Source organism: Artibeus jamaicensis, unplaced genomic scaffold (assembly GCF_021234435.1).
Source record: "Artibeus jamaicensis isolate MK-2021 breed Jamaican fruit bat unplaced genomic scaffold, CSHL_Jam_final contig_519, whole genome shotgun sequence".
Classification (NCBI taxonomy): Eukaryota; Metazoa; Chordata; class Mammalia; order Chiroptera; family Phyllostomidae; genus Artibeus; species Artibeus jamaicensis.
Genome location: NW_026521871.1, coordinates 13325092 through 13347459, shown reverse-complemented (window position 1 = coordinate 13347459; position 22368 = coordinate 13325092). Strand labels below are relative to the sequence as shown.

General features: G+C 41.0%; 1 protein-coding gene across 1 annotated transcript; it reads right to left on the bottom strand.

Annotated features, from left to right (window-relative positions):
* Positions 1–698: 698 nt before the first annotated feature.
* WDR82 (WD repeat domain 82) lies at positions 699–19875 on the bottom strand. Its single transcript, XM_037134664.2, has 9 exons — positions 19399–19875; positions 15165–15262; positions 12609–12675; positions 7173–7272; positions 6588–6704; positions 6190–6345; positions 5689–5758; positions 4731–4873; positions 699–3735 (listed from the first exon to the last, which is right to left on the bottom strand). The coding sequence occupies exons 1-9, from the start codon at positions 19557–19559 to the stop codon at positions 3706–3708; spliced, it is 942 nt and encodes a 313-aa protein (XP_036990559.1). The 5' UTR covers positions 19560–19875; the 3' UTR covers positions 699–3705.
* Between the last annotated feature and the right edge of the window lie 2493 nt (positions 19876–22368).

The window sequence follows — 22368 nt, the reverse complement described above, 5'->3', positions numbered from 1 at the left end:
CTCCTCGAACAGTATGTCAGGAGAGCCTATGCATGGTCTACCACTCACAAGCTGGCATGTTCCCTCTGCTGCCCTTCAGAGCCCTTGGCCAACCTCCAGTGACAGTGGACAAAGTGATGGGCCCAAAGCCAGGAATGGGGCAGATATCAGGTCCTTGTAGCTTTCGGGACAGAGCTAGATCATAGGGTTTAGGAGTTACCAACTCACAAGCCAGGCAATGGGCAACCAAAAAACTGGCTGGACCTTCTGCCAGAACTGGCATGGGAGCCTAAAAGAGGTACCACTATCCTTGTCCCCCTAGAAGCCAGGGCCTAGGGCAACTCTTACTTATCCCAGCTAGAGGCTGCCAATCTGATCAAGGGCTGAGGTAACAGTGAGGATGAAAGGAGGCCTCAGGTACCTGCCAGGTACCATCTTTGAGTATCAAGGTTGGCTCAGGCTGGCGTTTCCCAGTCATTCATTTCTGGCTATATGGTTGCTTATTGGAGGCTGGGGTTGAGGTGACCCAGGCTGCTAGGCATTGAGGTGAGTCTAGGGGTTTCTCCCACCAGCCCATAAACCTTAGTCATGGGTGAGTCAGTAACAGTCCCAGGGATCCCAACATCCACCCACACAGCATTACAAGTCCCAGGGTGAGCCATGAGACAACCCACCTTTCCCTCCAACTCTTGGAACCAAGCAAACAATGCTACAGAAACTCAATGGAAGAGGCTGCAGCCATAAAATTCTGTTTAAGACAGGTAACATGGAAAAAATGTTTATGTTAAGTACAAAAGGAACATAAAATTGTATATACAGTAGAGTAACAACTATGTAAACACACCAAAAATCTACACACAGAAATGTCAAGAGGAACATTTAACGCCAAAAGATTAACAGTGGTAGCGTTTGGGTGGCAAACTGATTCTTTTTAAATTCTCAAATTTTCTTTAATAAGCATTAATTATAATTGCAACAAGGAAGTTTTTCCTTAAAAAAATAACCCACTGGCTGGTGGCTGAGTAGTGCAGTGTTACTGTCACATACAAGTCAGTGGCTTTGGCCCTGACTGGAGTGGTGAGCTCCTCCCCACCGAGCACTTAAGCACCTCTGGCTCCCACTGAGAGCATCCCTGCAGCCCCAGCCCTCAGCCTCTCTGGCCCACAGCCTTTTTTCTCCCTTTATTCTGACTTATTCCCACCATCACATCATCTCCAGTCACTTCCAGTGACATCTTTTCCCTTTCCAACTCTGCAGCCACGGGTCCCCATAAACAGAGGTCATGCAGTGCATATTTTTAAAGGACATGGTATCTCAGCTTTGGACACACATCTCAATACAGATCATTTTCTTGCTAACAGACAAGTCATGCTTGGTGGCAGCCCTCGTTACAGACGTTAATTAGGCAGGTTTTCTTGTTAATTCAGTTCCGAGTACTCTAAACAATTTTCCTACGATGAATTTTCTACCCTGGAAAGCCAGGAGTGGGAATAACAGCTCAGGCCAGTTGTTTTCTACAAGTTCCATTATTCTGAGATGGCAGAGCTATAAACTGTGGATATCACAGAAGCTACAGGTTCTAGTCATGTTGGGAAAGATGCATGCATGCCCCTTGACCTTCAAGTTTGAGGAAGAGGTCAAAAAATAATTGCTGCCTTTGCCAGGTGGCTCAAGTTGGTTGCAGCATCATCCTGTACACCAAAAGATTGCAGGTTTGATCCCCAGTTAGGGCACCTACAAAAGGCAACAAATCAATGTTTCTCTTTCTTCCTTCCTCTCTCTAAAATCAATAAACATTTCCTTGGGTGAGAATTAAAAATAAAAAGTAATTACTAAAACAAATTGCTTGCAGTCAATGGCCTATTTCTGCTGCTGAACAGAGGCAGTAAAGCCTTGCTTTCCCCCTAGCAGCTATGCACTTGGGCAAGTCCTCTTAGACAAGTTATAACCTTGTTTAGGCTGTTTCTGGATGTGCGGGGCACCTGCTTAAACATTTTGGAATTTAGTAGAAAGACATGTGATTCGTCCTATTCTAAGAAGGCCATGCAGGGGAGGAAAAGGCCGTAAGCCAGCTGCAACTCAACTCAACCCTGATCAGGACCCATCCCTCTCCCAAGAGGAGGCAAGGAAAAGAAGAAAGAAGACATAAGAGGTAAACAGCAGTGACCTATAATTGGTAAAGAAGCCTCAAACTGAAAATGGCCTGGCTCCAGCATTCTGTCCCCAAATACTGTAAGCCAGACACAGAAGGCATGCAAAAGTGACTGTCACACATATATAGGTGCAGACAGAGCATAACCAGGCAAAAAAGGGGGCTAATACTGCAGAGAGGGCCCCAAAGTGCGGCTTGAGGAATACGAGAGTCATCCCAAGACCCTCACTTAGCTGCCATGGGATTAGCAAACACTTGAAGCTTTGCTTCATTCAGTCTCCTGAAGGAAAAAAAATGTAATAGGGAAGACTTACTAACACTTGTGGCAAACACTATTAGCAAGAATGCACTCTTTCCCCCAGGCTGCAGAACTCCATGTCCTTCAGCTAAACTCTGAAAACAACAGGTATTTCATATATATATATATATATATATATATATATATATATATATATACGCATACACACACACATATATATATGTATGCACATACACAGATATATTTAAATGAAGGCATACACACTGTGCTAAAATACAAACAACAGAAATCCCAGGTCATATATAAAAAGACTAAATATAACATATAACACAGGCCTAGAGCCAGCTCATGGATGGGAGCTGGGGAAGGGGGTAGTATCATCAGGAGACTATGTACACAATTTGTGGTGGGCAGGGAAGGCATCAGTGTAAACAACTCGGACTCACTCCACAATACTGGCCCACAGGAAAGTGTGATGTATCTCGTACAAAAATAGACTCCCACTCCACCTTGCTTTTGTACACCACCATACTGGGTAGGCACCCAGGACCATCGATTTGTCTTGATGAAAAGGGACCACACTAGGTTACTGCTAAACACCCCAGCCCTAGGAACTCACCTGCTATTTGTCCCTCCCTTTCAAGCTCTTGAGCCTTTTCCCACCCAAAACCCAGAGCCTGAGGCATGTCTCGATCACCCACACTCAAATGACTAACTTGCAAGTCTTCCTGGCAAGCAAGATCTTTCTGCATCTGTCCCTTTCTGACCCCAAGATACATGAAAACTTACTTCTGTAAATGTTTGGCACCTAAGTAACAGGATGGTTGTGGATTATGCCACAGTGACACAGGGAAACCCAGGAACAAGACATGCAGGGTGAGAACAAGGGGCATCGAGCTGCTCTAGCATTTTAAAACCAAAACTGTGGCTTCCCATGCATTTACAGGGGTGGGAGAAGGGATGTGCAGAATTAATAACTTTACCGGCTCCTCAGCAACAAATACATTCAAAACTGAAGGTGCCTTAAAGGCCTCACTATACCCTAATTATGAGTCTGGTCATTCCTCTGAAGGAGCCCGGTGCAGTTAACAACTAGAAAATCTGTCCCAATTGAATCTGCTGCACCAAGAATCCTTTTGAAGAAGCTTGGCAAAGTATTTTTTCTTTTGAGCCGAGGTACAGCACATCCATGGGAAGGCCATGTGGAAGGATGCTCTCCAGCCCAGTGAAATAATCCAACAGCACTATTATCTCAGTCTGGTTCTTTTCCTGCTGGCCACCCTCACTATACAGGAACAGCCGAACAGCATCGGGGTCAGTCATCAATGGTGGGCAACCAGAAGGCCTGGAAAAAGAACAAGACAAGTCAACTTTAGCCAAGCCTCTCTCTTAACTGCTGAGGATTCTTTACCCCTTCTCACAGCATCAAGGTGCCCAACCCCAATGGTGGAACAATTATAGCTGGCTGCCCTCCCTGCCAACCAACCAACAGACTGCCTGACTCAGGCAATCCATAGAGAAACACTGCTTCCTGTAAAAGCAAACTAGTTCTGTTTCCATCCAATACTGTCTACTTTCCACCACAGGGCCCAGTGGTAAAGGAAAAAAAGGAGTGCTGTCCAGGAGCTGGAGGTGTGCATAACCTGGCCTCAATGCTAATATATCAGGGGACCTCAAACAGGCCCTCACCTTCCTAAGCTGTAAAAAAATGAAAGGAATTGGAATGAATGGTTTTGCTGCATTTTTTTCTGACACTTTTCCTAGTTAAAGGTAGAAGGGGAAGGGGAGATGCGTTCTGGGTAGGCTAGTTGTAAAATGCCTCATCTTCAAATACCCATGTAGGTTTAGAAGATGCCAAGAGGAAACTGGAAGCTGAGACTCATGATGCTTTGTTCTCCTAGTGCTATCTAAGAAAGAGACCAGGCCTGGAGAAAATTCTAAGCAGTGAGTTATGATCAACCATAAAAAAGTCTGAGGAATTCAACATAAACTGACAAAATGGAAAACTGAAAGGTTACAGCCACAAAAGGCTTATTCAAAGTATTTTAAGAAGCCAAAAAGCTGTCAACCATAGCCCATATGTAGTTTGGGCATAAAACCAGAAGCCAGAGCTAAAATTGGCCTATGATCTCCCAGAAGTTCAGAGGTGATCTCAGATCTAAGAGTAAAAGTGAAAGGCCAGCCCAACCAGAAATCAGAGAATAAGAGGTAAAACATTGAAGCAACCAGTTGAGAAACATGAACTTGGATGCTTATAACATACCTATTTAGAACATAGCTTGCTGTGCTCATTGAAACACCCACTACCCAAATGAAGGAAATCTCCCACTGTTCACATACCATGTTGGAACATGCACTGGCAAAGGTCATGAACTTGGGGTTGAACTGTAAACAGGTAATGGGGCCTGTATGCTTGCCATCCAACACAGCTACTTTTATACCACTCTCTCCATTCCAGACATGGATCTTGCCATCCTCTGAACCTGAAGAGAATGATCAAGGAACACACAACAGCTCAAGACACAATGCAAAGACAAGAGGGAAGAAGACAAAGACTTCTGGAAGACATAGCATCTGGAAAGAGGCTATGTTTCAGAACCCAATCCTTAGCAGAAATTGAGAGGAAGAAAAGGCAGTGGAAAAAAAAAAAAAAAGCACTTGGGGAATGATCTTGACCCTAGTTATTTGTTCCTAAACAAGTCACTTGCCCTCTGACTTCAGTTTTCTCATTGGAAATGAGGGCTGAATATCATTACACTACCAACATGTAGCCTTCAAGATGACTGAAAGCAGGATATCAGGAAGTTAGTATTAGTAGTAAGATAGTGCTCGTACAGTTTTAACTCTAAAGCTAGTCCAGGAAAGACCAACATTAATGCCAGTTCCCAGTAAAGAACTGCAAAATCACAATAGTTTAGACACTGTACTTTTAGCATATTGTGCTACAAAGTAATCTAAGAATATCTAACAAAAGGATAGTAAATAATAGCTTAGTTAAAACTAACAAAAATAGACCCATCTGGTGTGGCTCAGTGGATTGAGTGTAGGCCTGTGATTCAAAAGGTTGCAGGTTCAATTCCCCATCTAGGGCACATGCCTGGGTTGTAGGCCAAGTCCCCAGTAAGGGGTGCATGGGATGCAACCACACACTGATGTTTCTCTCCCTCTCTTTCTCCCTCCCTTCCCCTCTCTAAATAATAAATAAATAATGGGGGGAGAAAAAAAAACTAACAAAAATAATATAAATAAAATCTCAGTATCAGAAAAATAACCCCCAAGGGGGATAAAGGACACTTACCAATCATAATAAACTGTGAGTCTGGTGTAAATGAGGCCTCCAATGTGACAGCTTTGCTGTTGGCATAACCCTAAAAGAATGAGAACAGTTCCCTTGTCAAACGGTCATTACTAAAAAATAACTGCCTAGAAACACTGACCAAACGGACTCATCACTTCCATTTCCATGAAGCCCTTTCCTCATGCACAGTGCTACCAAGGTTTTAGACTTTGCCACCACCTTATACAATTTACTCCATACCCCCAACTCCATATTCAAGAGGGCGAGAAAACATTTATGATCAGGAATTATTTTACATCTAAAAACTTGGGTCACTGGGTAGGAAAGTGAATGTCTTAGAATCCAAGAGAAATATGTTCACGTGCAGGAAGAAAATGCAAGCCCATGTCTTGATCAGTGAGTCAAGGATAACACTGCTCATCTCCACTAACCAGGTAACACAATTCTCAACACATGAGGTAGGAACATGGAAACAGCCATGCTGAAAGGCTGTCAGCTCACCCCAAACGTGTGCATCACCACTCCCTTAAATGCATCGATGAGACGGATAAAGCTGCCATTGGTGGAGATGAGGATGAGTTTGCCATCATTGCTGAACTTAAGTCCTGTCCACTCACAAGTCCGATCATACTGCATCTTAAATGTTGCAAATGGCCCCTGCAAAAGATAAATGTAGCAACCCCAGGCCCAAGGCACATCAATAATTCCTTCTACCAGAGTCAATTCTTATTCCATCCCTTTAGATTCCTTTTTCACTAGGGAAAACAGAAGATTAACTACTGATAGGACGCTTTTCAATATCTACCACATATCTCTTCTACCATAGAAAAGGTTTTTAAATGTTCATCTCACCCTTCAAAACTTCCATATCAAGATAGCTTAAAAATTCAAAAATTCACCTTATCAAAAGAGCGAAGGTCATAAAGTTTGACCATTTCAGAATTGACACCTGCAGCAAAAATTAACCCTTCTGGATCAAAAGAACAAACCGGTTTGCCTTGTAGATGCATGAGGCCCTAAGGAAAAAGACATAAGAAAAAAAGTTAATGAACCTAGGATCCTACACCTACAAAATTTACTTTTCCCAGAGAAAACTAAGGGACACAGACACCAGCCTACATACAAGACTGAAAAAGTAAAACTAAAATGAAGCTTTTAAAAACCATCTCCATACAACTGATTTCAGATCAACCCCAACTGTACAATTTTATAGATAATGAATTCTAATTTAAAAAATCCCTTGAGCCTAAAAAGCTCTCAGAAAACTGTTTTTTTATAGCAATAAGCCACAGAGCAATATGCAACATACAATGAATTAAGGGCATTTGCTTAATTACCAGCTACCTACCAGGAAATCTGATTTTCTCCAAAGTTTTAAAAGACTGGGATTCCAGAATGGAACCACTGCTTTTCCCCTTCCTTGAGAGGGCGTTGATGATAGTGCCTATCATATAAAACACTGTGTAACTGTTAGGTACCATTACCTGGCAGTTAGGAGACCGGAGATCCCAGAGTCGAATAGTCTTATCAAGAGACCCAGAGATGAAAGTGTCATCCACAGGTGACATGGACAAGGCCACCACCCTGAAATGCACAGAGATAAATAGGAGTTGAAGCAAAATATTTGCAAAAACTGGACGTGGCCCTAGCCAGGTGGATCAGTTGACTGGAGCATTGTCCCCTGTACCAAAAGGTTGCAGGTTTCACCTGCAGTCAGGGCACATACCTAGGTTACGGGTTCAATCCCTGGCTGGGGCATGCATGGGAGGCAAACGATTGATATTTCTCTATCTCCCTTTCCTCTCTGTCTAAAATCAATGAACATATTCTCAAGCAAGGATTAAAGAAAAATTTATGTGAACCCTAAACCACTCTACCGACCTACCTATACCTGCTCTCCCCAAACTTCCACTTTAAGGAACACACCACATAAGCAATCTGGAATAATCAAAGGCAACTAGCATAATGAAAAAAAGCAACTTAAAGCTATAGCACAAAAATATATGATTCCAATGCAAATCAAAACCACAATGATATACCACTTCACAACACTAGCACAGCTGTAAAAAGAGAGATGAGAGATGACAAGTGCTGGTAAGGATATGGAAAAGTTGGAACCTTCACACATTGCTGGTAGGAATGTAAAATGGCACAGTTCCTTTGGAACAGTTTCACAGTTCCTCAAAAAATTAGAGTTGCTATATGACCCAGAAATTACAATAAAAATATATGTCCACACAAAAAAACTACACATACACCAACAGCCTCATTATTCATAATAGCCAAAAACTGGAAACCCGAATGTCCATCAACTAATGAATGGATGGATATGGAAAATGTCCTCTATTCCATACAATGCCATATCATTCAGCATTAAAAAATGAAGTACTGATTCACATCACAATATGTATGAACTCCGGAAACGTAGTGACAAACACAAAAGCCCACACATTGTCTGATTCCATTTATACAAAATGCCTGTAACAGGTAAACCTATGGAGACAGAAAGTAGATTAGCAGCTGCCAGAGACTGGAAATTGACTGCTAATGGGTAAAAGATTTCTCTTTGAGGTGATGAAAATGTTCTAGAATGAGACAGTGGTGATGGCTGCCCAACTTTGTAAATAATTAAAAACCACTGAACTGTATACTTTAAAAGGGTACTGACCCTGTTGGTATTCACCTATATGTAATTTTTTTTAAAGCTTGATAACTTAACTACAGGTTTGTGGACTAAATATTCTAAACCTGAGCGGCATCAGCATCACCTGGAGGATGGATTAAAACAAAGATTGCTGGGATCCTCTCCCAGAACTAGTCCAACAGGGCACAGGTGGCAAACACAAGGCCCGAGAGCTGAATCCGGCCCTCCGCCTTGGTTCTACCTGGTGGCAGAGCCGAGCCTTTGCTTAACTGTCAAGGAGTAGTGACATTTATACAGTTCTAAAATTACATTCGGCCCTTTGAAGGCAACTTCAAGGCTAATGTGGCCCCTGGTGAAAATGAGTTTGACACCCCTGCAATAGGGTCTGCATTTCTAACAAACTCGTAGGTGATGGCAAAAACTGCTGGTTTGAGCATTAAAATTACAAAGCCACAGGCATATGCTAACAGCAACTGTATTTCTGACACGGGTCCCTTTTTATGGTTTTACCATTAAGAATCACTCACATAAAAACATTTCTTCCGCCCTGCCTGACGTAGCTCAGTGGATTGAGCGCGGGCCCGTGAACCAGAGTATCGCGGTTCGATTCCCAGTCAGGGCACATGCCTGGGTTGCAGGCCAGTTCCCAGCAGGGGACGAATAAGAGGCAACCATACATTGATATTTCTCTCCCACTCTTTCTCCTTCCCTTCCCCTCTCTCGAAAAATAAATAAATAAAATATTTTTTAAAAAAAAGAAAACACCATTTAAAAAAAACAAAAACATTTCTTCCAAATGCTCATCCTGAGCTCTCATTCCCTTTGCCGATGTCCTCGCTCTGCTATGCCCTGCTCTGAAGACGCCCTCTACCGCTCCAGCACTGGCCTACAGAGAGGGACCACAGAGCATGCTATGGTCCCAACCATGGGGTCCTTGAGGAGTGAGGTACAAACCTATACAGTGCCTGTGACTCTACAGTACCACCTATGGAGAAAGCCCTTATGAAATGGACATTCAGATGGCTCTTCCTTCTGGGTGTTATGAATAAGTAGTTCCACATTCTGGCTTGGTGGCAAAACATTTCACAGATATGGCAGCTGGTATCACAGATCAAGATTATAGAGGAGCCCTGGCCAGGTAGCTCAGCTGGTTAGAGTATCATCCCACAATGCCAAGGTTGTGAGTTCACTCTCCATTCAGGGGACATACAAGAAGCAACCAATGAACCCACACATAAGTGGAACAATGAACTGATGTCTGTCTGTCTCTCTCTCTCTAAAAATAAATAATTTTTAAAAAAAGATTGCAGAGCAAATGTGCATGTTGTACTGTTTCACTTTGACAAAAAAAATTTTGAAGTAAAAAAAGTGACTGAGTTGCAAAACTCATTTGTGAATGGATTTTTGTTTTAAAATCTAGAAAAAGAGGAAGTTCAAGATTCGCATGGTACTGAAAGGGGTTCAGATTTTGGTTCCACTAGAAAGAATTAAATCTATGCTGTGAATAGAGAATGAGAAAATTTTACTTTTCTTCAAATTTACTGTATTTTTTCCTTAAAGAATTCTTTCCAAAAAAATAATTCTTCCCATATAATTCAACTAATATTTACATTAGCTCCCCAACCTAAAAATTTAAAATATACTGTAAGCCCAAAATTTCCCGGGAATGCTGAGGTAATATTAAAACACAGTGAGCAAAATGCATATACACGTGTAATTTTATGCCATGTTATTCAGGTCAATAACCCAGGGTAAGTCTATCTTGGTACAAGACTCTACACTGAAAGGAAGAGGGGATACAAAGAGGAATAATACTTCGACTCTGTGGAAGCCTAACTATCTAGTCCAGACAACACCAAAACAGTGGCAGAGGCAGCTTTCTGGAAAAAAGCAGTGCCTGTGGTAACCAGGGTTTCAATGGGAGATGCTTTTCCAGAAGGTGCCAACTAGGGAGACATGAGGCACATGTTCAGTTCACCTCAACTGGGAGATAATGCTGGAAAACAGGTCAGAACCAGAGAGAGGAGAACTGGACTTCAAGGGAAAGGAACAGGCAGATGTGGAGAATCTGAGGTTTCCTGAGGGAGCTGTGAAGTGGTCAAAACTGTAATACAGGGTGCTGAAGCAGGAAGATGAGGGATGGGGAGGTTAATCAGGATAACAATAATTCACCCTGACAGGGCACACGCCGGGACAGACCAAAGAAAGGAGTTGGGAGGAGAAAGACACAGGAGGTTAAAGCTTAGTAGAATCAATAGGATTTAACATCTCACTGGATGTGAAGGGAAGGGAAAGGGAGTGAAAAGACAGAGGCTGTGAGTCCAGAGAACTGAAAGGCACAGAGATGAAGAAACATCAGGTAGACAGGAAATGGCCCAAGGAATAGAACAATGATAGATGGAGTACTAGACCTGTCAGGTGGGGGCACAGAAGAGACATCTGTGTAGATGTGTGTAAAACCTGTAGGTGGAAGTTAAGTCTAGAAATCAACACAAACATGAGCTAAAAATACTGATTTGCGAAGCCACCTGAGTACAAATGAATGAAATCAGTGGCATAATTTGTAAAAACACCAAGAAGGGGAAAAGGCTAGAACAAAACCTTGTTTATTTCAGAATTAAAAGGAGAGCGAGAAGCCAAGAACAGCAAGAATAGAACCAAGATGGGAAGTCAGCTGCCAAAGGAAAAAAAAATGTTTTAGTGAGAAGATGAGCACCCCCTAAAAAAAGCAAAAAGTGAAAAGGAAGTAAAACAACTTGAAAAAAATCCCTAGAAATGACTTTGGAACTAGACTGAGAGCAATTTAAACTGTGAATAACTGTGAAAAGGTGAAGATGGGAGTACTGACATTACTCATGTTTGACAGTAAAAAAAAGAGTGGGTGATAGGCTCAAGAAATACATTTAAGATGAGGAAGACCAAGTAAGTTTATAGACAGCAAGGAAAAGTCCAGTTGACATGAAAGCAAAAAGAAGGTTGGTTCTGTCAAGGAAGTAAGGTTATTTCTTTCTCAAGAAAAGAGTTCCAAGGAAGAAAGGAATTTAGGTGGAAGAGAATTTGTAAAGAACTCATTTGGATGGCCTTGATTTTGTCAAAAAAAAAAAAAAAGCCCTGGCTAGTATGGCTCAGTGGATTCGGCCCCAAACTGCAAACCAAAGGGTCGCTGGTTTGGTTCCCAGTTAGGGCACATGCCTGAGTTGCAGGCCAGATCCCCAGTGTAGGGTGCACAAGAGGCAACCACACATATTCTCTCCCTCTTTCTCCCTCCCTTCCCTTCTCTATAAAATAAATAAATAAGATCTTTTAAAAAAAGTGGGGTAAAGTCATCTACTAAGAATCAGCAGGTCAAGAGGTTGGATAATTGGGAAGACTGGCATGAATTTTGACTCCACTAAACTCTTAATTATAGACAGTATATTTGTGAACATTAATTTGATTACAAGCAAGCAAAAAACATCTTCCTGTCACACGCCATTCTTTGTCTGAAAATACAGTAACCAATAGCTGCCACCTCTTACCTTTAGCAACATAGAAAGACCCTGACCAATTAGAAATACAGCCTGGCTGTCGGTCCACCTCCTGTCAGGGTTCTCTACCACTCCAAGCCTTACTTGCTTTCTGTACACTTGCAAATAAAAGCAGGAAGACATTCCCCCTCCCAGTGATTAATATATCATCCAAGGGAAAATGTGTTTAACTTTCAAACAAAACTTAAAAAACTACAGAGAAAAAATAATGTGGAAATTGGGGTAGGAGACAGGGAGAAGCAACCTACATTACAAAATAGAGTAAGTAAACAAGCTTCTTGACTTTCAAAAGTCACAAAGGACAATCATCCATTTTTTTTGCATCATCATTATGATCCTCACATAGAGTATGTTTGTGCAGAGCAGGAACATGAAGAAATAGGGGCCACCTATACCAGAAGACCTCACATATCATAACAAGAGCCTTTCATTAAGAGACAGCTGATATTTAGGGTTCCTAAATGCTAATTGTATTTTTTTTACTACATAGGTTTCCATTGAATATCTTAAATCAACCTTTTTTCCTAATTATGTTTTAATTGTGGTTTCAGTTTATGTATAAAGTCCTACCCCTGCCTCTACAACCTGTTAATCAAGAGCTGACTGGGTGGGGATTAACAAAAGACTAAGAGGAATGCAAAACAGCAGTGAGGAATGCTTTAGTTCGTTGATAAAATCTCTCCATTCTTCTATTGTCTGGAACCTTGGGGATAAAAGAACTATCTACTTCTGTAACACTTGTGTCTTACCTTTTGCTATGTCCAGGAAAATATCTGATATATTTGTTGTCATGCAAGGACAGGTAACGAATAGTATCTGTAAGAAGACAAATAAGGCATGATGATACCCCACTCTTTTCAAAGAAATTTACTTTGCATTTTCATCTTGAAAAGATAAGGTCAAAGAATTCATTGTTGTCCATAACCCAAGCAAAGTGTGAATAAATAGTGAATGATTCCTTCCACAGGTGAAGAGAGGATACTACAAATTTGACATAATTCAACAGCAGAGTTCTTAAGTTGGCAGCCTATAGACTAATAACCTCACCTGAATGTTAACTGGATATACAATTTACACTAAAACTAAACAAAATGGAAAGAGAATATTCTTCTTCCTTTCTAACTAATCAACTACCCACTGGTTCCTTGTGCATCAGAGCAGTAAGTTAAAAAATAATGTGGCCAAAAGAAGTAGGAAAATTTGGGTTTAAAAGATCTCAACAACCCAGGCTGGAATGGCTCAGTTGAAGAACTAAAGGGTCACAGGTTCAATTCCCAGTCAAGGCACAGGCCTGGGTTGTAAGCCAGGTCCCCAATAGGGGGCACGTGAGAGGCAACCACACATTGATATTTCTCTCTCACTTTCTCCTTCCCTTCCCTCTCTCTAAAAATAAATAAATAAAATCTTTTACAAAAAATTTCAAGAGATTTCAAAACAAAACTCATGAACTATACCAACAATCATTAACAGCGACATTTTGACTATATTGAGGAAAGGAATAATTGTAGAGATTTGTGCTTGGGTAAAATAAGAGACTCTTAAAAACCAAATGATTCCATCTGAAAAAAAAAAATACTGGTGTGAAGAAAATGAAATGCCATAAAGAACAGAAGTGGAAAGTACAATGCCCCAAAAAACACTATGAACAAGGAACAACTGTTGAGAAAGGGGTAATAGGAAATGTTGACAAAACACAAAAAGGAAAGCATAAAGAACATTATGGAGTCAAAAAGAACATAAGAACAAAGAAACTGAAGCACCAAGTCACCCCAGCAGTTTACTTTCTAATGAGAGGGCATTTAACCTGGGAGAAGGTTGTTCCAAAACTGAACTCTGCATGGTGTTCCTTGAATACATCTTCAGAGTTCTCAAATGACAACTACAAAATCTTTCTACTTGTTCCATTGCTAGGAGCTACTCACCTGCCCTAAGCAGCAAAAAGGCTTCCTCCCCATTACCTGGTTTCCCAGAGATGAGCAGGGCGTCGCCATCCTCTCCGCCCCACTCAGTAGCTGGCGCGCTGTTCCTGGCAAGGCAGTGGCCTGTACAGTTATCTCCTGTACCGGGTGGTATCATAGACCCTCAAACTGTACAAACTACTACCTCAGCCTGGAATCAGGCAAAAGGAAACGAAGCGTTGGAAGAACTCTTCAGGATGCACTCGAGACAGGAAAGGCAACATCCTCACAGCAGAGGCCTGGCAGCAAAGCTGCAAGTGCCACACAACTGCCTCTTCTTGAACCATATTTGGACAATCCTCAATCACCCAATAAACACCCCAACAAAAGAAATATACCAGTCATGCAGATGCTCAAACAGATATGGTTCCTCAGGAACCTAGCGTTTTATGTTCTTGTCCAAAAGCATCAAATGCATGGTAACTTAGAAAACCACTTTTGAAACAGAGGCATGAAAAGTAGAATTAATATACTTACTCAAAGTCAAGTACAGGCAGAAAAGTCTCATTAAAAAAAAATTCCTGCCCATCAGCTGAGTCAGGCATAGCCGAAATAGCAGTCTAAGCAATCTTTGTTGAATGACATTAGAAAAATCTTACCGCAAAAAAAGCGAAACAATAAATCAGTGAGATTAAGTTAAATTTTTTTAAAAAGGAGTTCTAACATGAAAATAAGTGTGACTGTTTTATCCCAGGTGAAATGCAGGTTAAAAACAGAGACCATTTATTAGAGAAAAAAATTCACAAGTTTAATTTCTAAAAATAACTCCTTACTCTTCAAAAACATTAGCTTTCCTTAAAAGAAAAAAGGATAAAATTCAGATTAAAAAATGTCCCCATAATCAAAGATAACCAAGGCCAGTACACTGTCCTTTATAACACAGATCATAAAAGATTGGCATACACCAAAACTCTTCTAACACCCCCTAAACTATCACAGCTCAAGTGTTTGTGAAAACTTTTCTCAAACCTCAATTATTTTGAACAGGAGATATTATTGTTTACCTCTTGCTGTGCATCAAATATTCTTTCCTTTTATTTGTTCTGAAAGTACTCTTTTAAGTTTCAAGAAATACAAACCATAAATACATATTTGTTGCTTCCCATTTTCACTTTCCACTCTAAACTGAAGAAGACCTTTCATACTCAGTTTCACATCCTTCAAAGGCATTAATGGCTTGCCTCCAGCATCTTTGCAGTCATAACAATGTTAGCATTGCTAACATCATAGGAAAATATTTAACTTAAAGTAATTATAACCAAAACAGAAGTAGTCACAAAGATTCTGTTAACTATTATTCAACGAAGGAAACCATGACTATAACTCCTAAAAAGAGGGCTTGCTTACCGTCTATTTTGTTAGAGCTGTAAACAACTGTGTTTGCTGCATGAGTGTATCTGATGAGGTCCACGCCATATTTCTTACTGTATAGGGTTCTCTTTGGTCTGACAAGGAAATGGACAAAGAAAGAAAACCATCAAAATCCTCCATCAGAAAAATCTGGAATTTTCATAAAGAGAAAAGCATTTGAATGAAGTGGCAAGGGTGAGGATTCTTGGTATGCTCTAACACTGAAAACAAACAAACAAACAAACAAACACCAGAATTTCTTCCAAAAGGGAAGAAGACAAATGGAATCATTTAAGTGCAACAGCCTTTAACCTCTGAACACCACATGCCATGGTTAGGATGTAGAATAAATTTGAGGGCTTGATTCAGTCTTTACGACAATGTTCAAAAGTCAGCTTTGAGAAAAAGTACATCCATTTGAGAAAAAAGGCACACAAAACAACACAAGTCATCCTGATGACAAAGAGGGATATGGAAATATAGCAAACCAGTGAGACCAGAACTTACTGATTAACCATTCCTAATATAACCTGCTGTTGCAGAAGCTATCCATTCTCCCTATTCTACAGGTCAAAAGCAATTACTGACCCTTTTGAAAGGCAAGCCTAACTCTCCCTAACAAAACTAGTCATCGGCTTTCTTTTTAATGTAAAAATCACATATTTCCAAGCTAGAGGACATCAATCCATTCGTTGAAGTTCTTTAAATGTCTTCCTCTATAGAAGCTTGAAGATCGAGCTCAAACCTAACTCAGCAAAATCATTAACCAAAAATTTCATAATGTTCTACACCAGAGGTGTCAAACTCATTTTCACTAGGGGCCACATCAGCCACGGATGTCTTTAAAGAGCCAAATGTAATTTCAACTCCTTAATAGTGAAGGAGTTACATTTATATAGTCCTAAAATTATCTCAGCCCTTTGAAAGCAACTGTGAAGCTGATGTAGCCCCTGATGAAAATGAGTTTGACACCCTGTTCTACACTTACTTAGGTGTAGGCGGATTTCATAAATTCTTTACCAGTATTTGCCAAGAGTTCTAATTTATGAAGTTCACTGCGTCATCAATGCAAAATCATCTTGGCATGTAGATACCAAACAATCAGATGACTCTAATACTTTAAGAATTCAATCATTTGCATTTTCAGTATTTGTTAATGTCAGTGAGGTTAAGGGTTTTCCTACATAAAACCTATTTCCAAACAAGACTTCTCATTCCAAATGCACTGGATTTTCCACGCTCTTACCATTACTACTAAACAGTTCAGCTCAGAGGTTACCTAGTAGAGTCCTCTGACCAGGGTTGTGCATTGGGGTTACCTACTGTATGGTTGAAACCAGTGAGTAAGTAAATGAGTATGAGCATGTATATATGCTTCCTCTCAAATTAACTTTGTCTCTACCAGTGAAAGGAGAAGCTTACTTATTCCAGTATTTCAGTGTGTGGTGTACGGAAAATTTTCAGCTCCACTTAGATATAGTCTATTTTCTCAAATTTATCAGTAACACTAACCTGGGTTTTTGTTAATAAAAAGGATCTTTTACTACATATCATTTCCTAGTTTGAAAGCAAGTTTCTAATGTATTGCATCCATTTCAGAGGATCTTTGCAAAGCCCTAGAACATTTTTTCACAAATATTTTAATAAGCTTCTCGCCACCAACTATGATTCTGGTAATCAAGTATGAATAAATAATATTAAAGCCTTTTCTTGGAATAATTTGCATCACCTACCACAGATAATATCCTTCATATTACCAAGTTGAAAAATCACTCAGTGGATGAACTCCATTATAAAGAAAGTTTAAGTGAATAGTAAACTAGAAAACATTAAGAATATTATTTTAGCCATTTTCAAACTTCCAAATTCTATCATTAGTACCAGCTAATAAAGATACTTTGCCTTACGAGGAAATAACTTTTCTTCCAATATTGGTTTGACTTACACCAGTGGCAAATTTTTTCTTCACATTACCACTTAGGACCATGGACTCCTAGAGGATATGAGGTCATCTAATATCCAGAGAAGTGATCTGACCAATGTCACACACCTGGTCACAAGACCAAACTAGAACTAAGGTCTCCTAACTATGAGACCACTCTCCTGCCACAGATCACAATATAACAAGATCAAAATTACCTGATAAAAAACATTTAAAGCATGCCCTAAATTATCATATAAAAATTAAATTTCCTACCTTGGATAACTGTGTTCTGGTTATACTCATGTAAGAGAATGTCGTTGTGCGTAAGAAAACCACGTTGTAGGGATCTATGTTTAGGGATAAAGGGGCCTGATATCTCCAACTTTTAGAAAAAAATGTGTATATAAAAAAATAGAACAAATGCATATGTATAAATATGTACATATAGAATAAGCAAATGGGGCAAAATATAGCCAATTATTTGATCATATGGGAGTTTTTTGGAACACTAAACTTTCCTGTAAATTTATAATTATGTAACAATGCTACATAAGTGAATGAATGACGATAGTATGTCATAAAATTAACATTTTACTTTTAACAAGACAGGATTTAAATTCACTGTCATCCCTTTCAATAAGTGGAAATTACGAGACAAATCAGAAAGAAATACTATAACAACCTTATTTCCTTTAAATGAGGCTTTACATCTCCATCCTCAGGTTCCAGGGAGAGTTTCTAATCTGTGCACAAGCACTAAACATTTCAAGTAAGCCAGCCTCAAATTACTTCTAGTTCCAGAGCCCCACAACTGACCCTCACTCAGAGCTTGATACCTCACTCTCTTCTAAGCTGATTAAAGTAACCAGATGTGGAGAGCAAACCATACACTAGATGAATTAAATTGACTCAAGTAACTCAGCATCGATCCAACCAACAAATTCTCTCTTCCCCCAGGGACCACCACTACACTACAGGCAACCCTCCCACATACTGCAGGCAGATCCAGAGCCAGTTACATAATACTCTTTCATAGCCCCAGTGGGGAAAAAAATGAGAACATTATGGCTCAGCCCAAAACAGAATTACTTTAGATAACTAAACTCACAAACAACTAGAACAGTTCCAAAAGAAAGTTTATAGAAGACATCGCCTTTTTTTAACGCAAAAAGGACAGCTGGAGCAGATAGAGGAAAAACACAAAGATTCAAAAAAATAAGATCTGGAACTAGGCAACAAAATGAAGTCTGACAAAACCTAACATCTGCAAGGCTGCTTGGAAAAGGTGGCTGGAGGGAAATCAAATTTAGCGTAATCCAGTTTCTGCTCCAAAGAAACTCACAATTCAGCAAGGGTTTAAAGAAAGCAAGTCTGCAGGAGTGAGGTGAAGCTGACAAGATCCCCAGGGAAAAAGGTGAAAAATGCTGTGCTTACAAGATTTTGCAGAGATGCAAGTTTGGTGCGTCTCCAGAGGACTTGGGACAACGTAGAAAATTCACGATCAGACTAGACTCGGAATTTTGATAATTCCAAGTAGACCAACAAGTGTAATTTTTTTAAGCATAAGAGGAAACATAAAATTGTTATACGGTGTTTTCTTTGTTCTAATGGGAGGTTCACATTCAGGTCGGGATGGGACAGACAAATTCGTTTTTGTCTGGCAAAAAGGAAAAGTTTCAGATGTTGCTAAAAAGTTCACTTATAAGTGGGGTCCGTCGCGTCCTCAGGAATAAGAACATGATTTGGAACAGAAACGAAAGGACACGGGGCCCAAAGAAACACAACAGATAAATCCTAAGAACTGCAACCCACGCGGCCCTCCGGCAGAAAGGCCGTGGGAAGCTGAGAGGGACAGGGGATGGGCAGGGCGCCAGGGCTGAATCGAGGTCACCTACGACAGGGCACGGGGAGCTGCTGCAGGAGGCAGGAGCGCAGGCTCTGCGCTTCAGCGCTAGAGGCACTGCCCACGGGCACCTCAGAGGAGTACGAGGGGCGGAAAAGCTACCTCCTGGGGAGGGGGTGGGCAAACCCGACGCTTAAAGGTCAAGGTCAAGGTGGGGTTTCGCAAGAGATGTACAAGCGCTCTCTGGAAAGACCGAAGACATACTAAATAATAATGCTGTCATTACTGTACTTTAAAAAAGAAAAGAAAAGGTCTCCGAGACGGCTTTGGAGTGGAAGCGGCCTTGGCAGGAGCCAGCGCCAAAAAGGCGGGGGCAGGAGTCGAGGCGGGGAGCCGGCAGCGGGGCGAACCACGAGAGGGAGGGAGGAACTCAGATCCGGGCCCAGGGCCACCGCCGCACTCACTTGCCCTCCTGGCAATCATAGAGCACGATGGAGTCGTCGTCGCTGCTTGAGATGACCGTCTCGCCGTTAGGGCTGAAGTCGAAGCAGTTAATCTTGTCCGAGTTCTCACGGAACACCTTGGCGACGCGGAAGCTCCGCAGCACGCCGTCTGTCAGCTTCATGGCGGCGGCTGCTGGAGGAGGCAGCAGCGGAGCAGGGCCGGGGCGGAGCCCCGCGAAGAGCGGGCGAGCGGGCGGGCTGCCGAGGGGCCGACCTAGAAGGAGCGGGTGCCGCACTGGCGGCGAACGAGAGAGCGGCAGACAGTTGGGCCGCCTTCTCCTCTCCCGCCTCTTGTTCGTGCAACGTTCTCCTGCCTAGACTGTGAAGGCCTTGCCGACCGTTTCTCCTCACGGTAGGCTCACCAGCAACCGGCGCGGTATCGCCTCATTGTGTCCGCCATCTTGGGGCGACAGGCACAAGCCGAAGGCGAGGGACTTCACTGCGGTGCATGCCGGGAAAAGGGGCGGGGCGGGACCAGCGGCGCGAGGCCGGAAGGCGGGGCGGCAACGTCAGTGCGGCCCGGGAGGAGTAGAGTAGCGGGATGGCTCCGGGCCCTGCTTTTTCACCTGATTGTGCGGCCGGAGAAGTGGAGTTGCCAATGGCTCACTCCCATGGGCTGGAAGACCTCTAGTGCCTAAGAAAGCTATGGGCCTTAGTTCAGGATCTTAAAACCCGGGAAGAGGGTCGTAGGCGCCCCGACCGCAGGCCATAGGGAAGCAGGTCCTGTGAGGATCTGCTGTGGCCCTAAGAGCCTTTCTGGGGTCAGTGAACAGATCCGGGCCCGCTCTACCTGCTAGTCCAGGACAGAGCCAGCACAGACTTTCAGTTTATATATTTTTCTTATTAAGGTATAACATATGGAAGACTGCACAAAATTTTAGTGGACGAGTATTTTTTAATTTGAGTATACACTCTTATGACCACCAGCCAGAACTTTAAGCCTTCTTTTAAAACTTAAGTGTATAAAAGTGCACAAAGTGAACTAATTTTGAGTGTACAGATCCACAAATTTTAATAAATACTCATCTAACTTTAAAAAAGCAGATGACATGCTATTCTACAGAGAACTGTAAATATTCCACCAGTAAACTATGAAAACTGAAAAACGAATTCAGTAAAGTAGCAGGATACAAAATAAATATCCAGAAATCAGTTGCATTTTTTAAACTAATAACCATCAGAAAGGGAAGCTAAGAAAATAATCTCATTCATAATTGCATCAAAAAATAAAAGCACCAAGGATGTAAAAGATATGTATTCAGAAAATTGTAAGACACTAAAGAATTAAACTGAAAAAGACACAAATAAGTGGAAGCATATACCATGTTCATGGACAGGAAAAATTAACATCATTAAAATGTCCATACTACCCAAAGCCATCTAAAGAGTCAACACAATACCTATCAAGATATCAATGGCATATTTCACAGAATTAGAATATTCCAAAAACATACATGAAACCACAAAAGGCCTGGGATAGCCTCAGCAAGCTTGAGAAAGAAGAACAAAGTTGAAAAATCATGCTGATATCAAACTACGCTACAAGGCTGTAATAATCAAACAGCATGATACTGGCATAAAAACATACATTAATGGAACAGAATAGAGAGCCCAGAAATAAGCCCACACCTTTATAGTGAATTAATATTTGACAAAGGAAGCAAGAACATACAATGAGGTTAAAACAGTATGTTCAATAAGTGGTGTGGGAAAATTGGACGGGTATGTGCCAAAAAAATGAAACTAGACCACCTTCTTAAACCATACACAAGAATAAACTCAAAATTTATGAAAGACTTAAATGTTACACTCAAAGCCATAAAAAAATCCGAAAAGAAATCATAGACAGTAAAATTTCAGACATACCTTTTTTTTAAAGTTTGTTTTAAAATTTATTTTTAAAGAAAGGGGAAGAGAAGAAGCAAGGGAGAGAAACATTAGTAAGTGGTTTCTTGCGCACCCCTCACTGAGTACCTAGCCTGCAACCAAGGCATGTGCCCTGACTGGGAATTGAACTGGCTATCCTTTGGTTTGCAGGCTGGCGCTCAATCCACTGAACCATACCAGCCAGAGCCCAGACATACTTTATGGTAATATATTTTCTGATATATCTCCTCAGGCAAGGGAAACAAAGGGAAAAACTTTTTAAAATAGGACTACATTAAAGTAAAAAGGTTTTGCACAGCAAAGGAAACCATAAACAAAATGTAAAAATATCCCACTGAATGGGAGAACATATTCGTCAATGATACATCTGATAAGGGGTTAATATCCCAAATTCATAAAGAACTTATACAAGTCAACACCAAAAAAACACACAATTCAATTTAAAAGTGGGCAAAGGACCTCAGCAGACCCTTCTCCAAAGAGGACATACAGATAGATAGCCAGTAGACATATGAAAAGATGCTCAATGTCACTCATTGTCAGAGACGTGCAAATTAAAACCACAATGAAATATGGTTACATTTTTCATGTAACCTAATTATTGATTATGTTCTTAATCAATTGTTGACTAATTGTTGATTATGTTCTTAATCAAGGTATAATTTATGTACAGTAAAAATCAAACTTTTCCATTGATAGTTTTAACACCCATATAGAATTGCGCAACCACCACCACATTCAAGATACTGAACAATAATAGAATTACCCTCTTTGTAGTCAACAGGATTGTTCCAATGGTTCCTAAAAGGGATTCTTTGCCTTAAAAGGAGAAAAAGTTGACCCTTAACAAAGGAAAGTATATCTAATCACAAAATAGGTACCACCAACTCTGGTTTTAACTTTCTGCGCAGGGGGTTAAACTTGGTGCAGCCCGTGAGGGTTCACAGATGTTTAACTTATGCTCAGTTTCTCAAATGGTTAATTGTCTGGGGTCTCCAACAATGGAGATGGAGCCAATTTATTTCACCATAATTTGCTGAATAT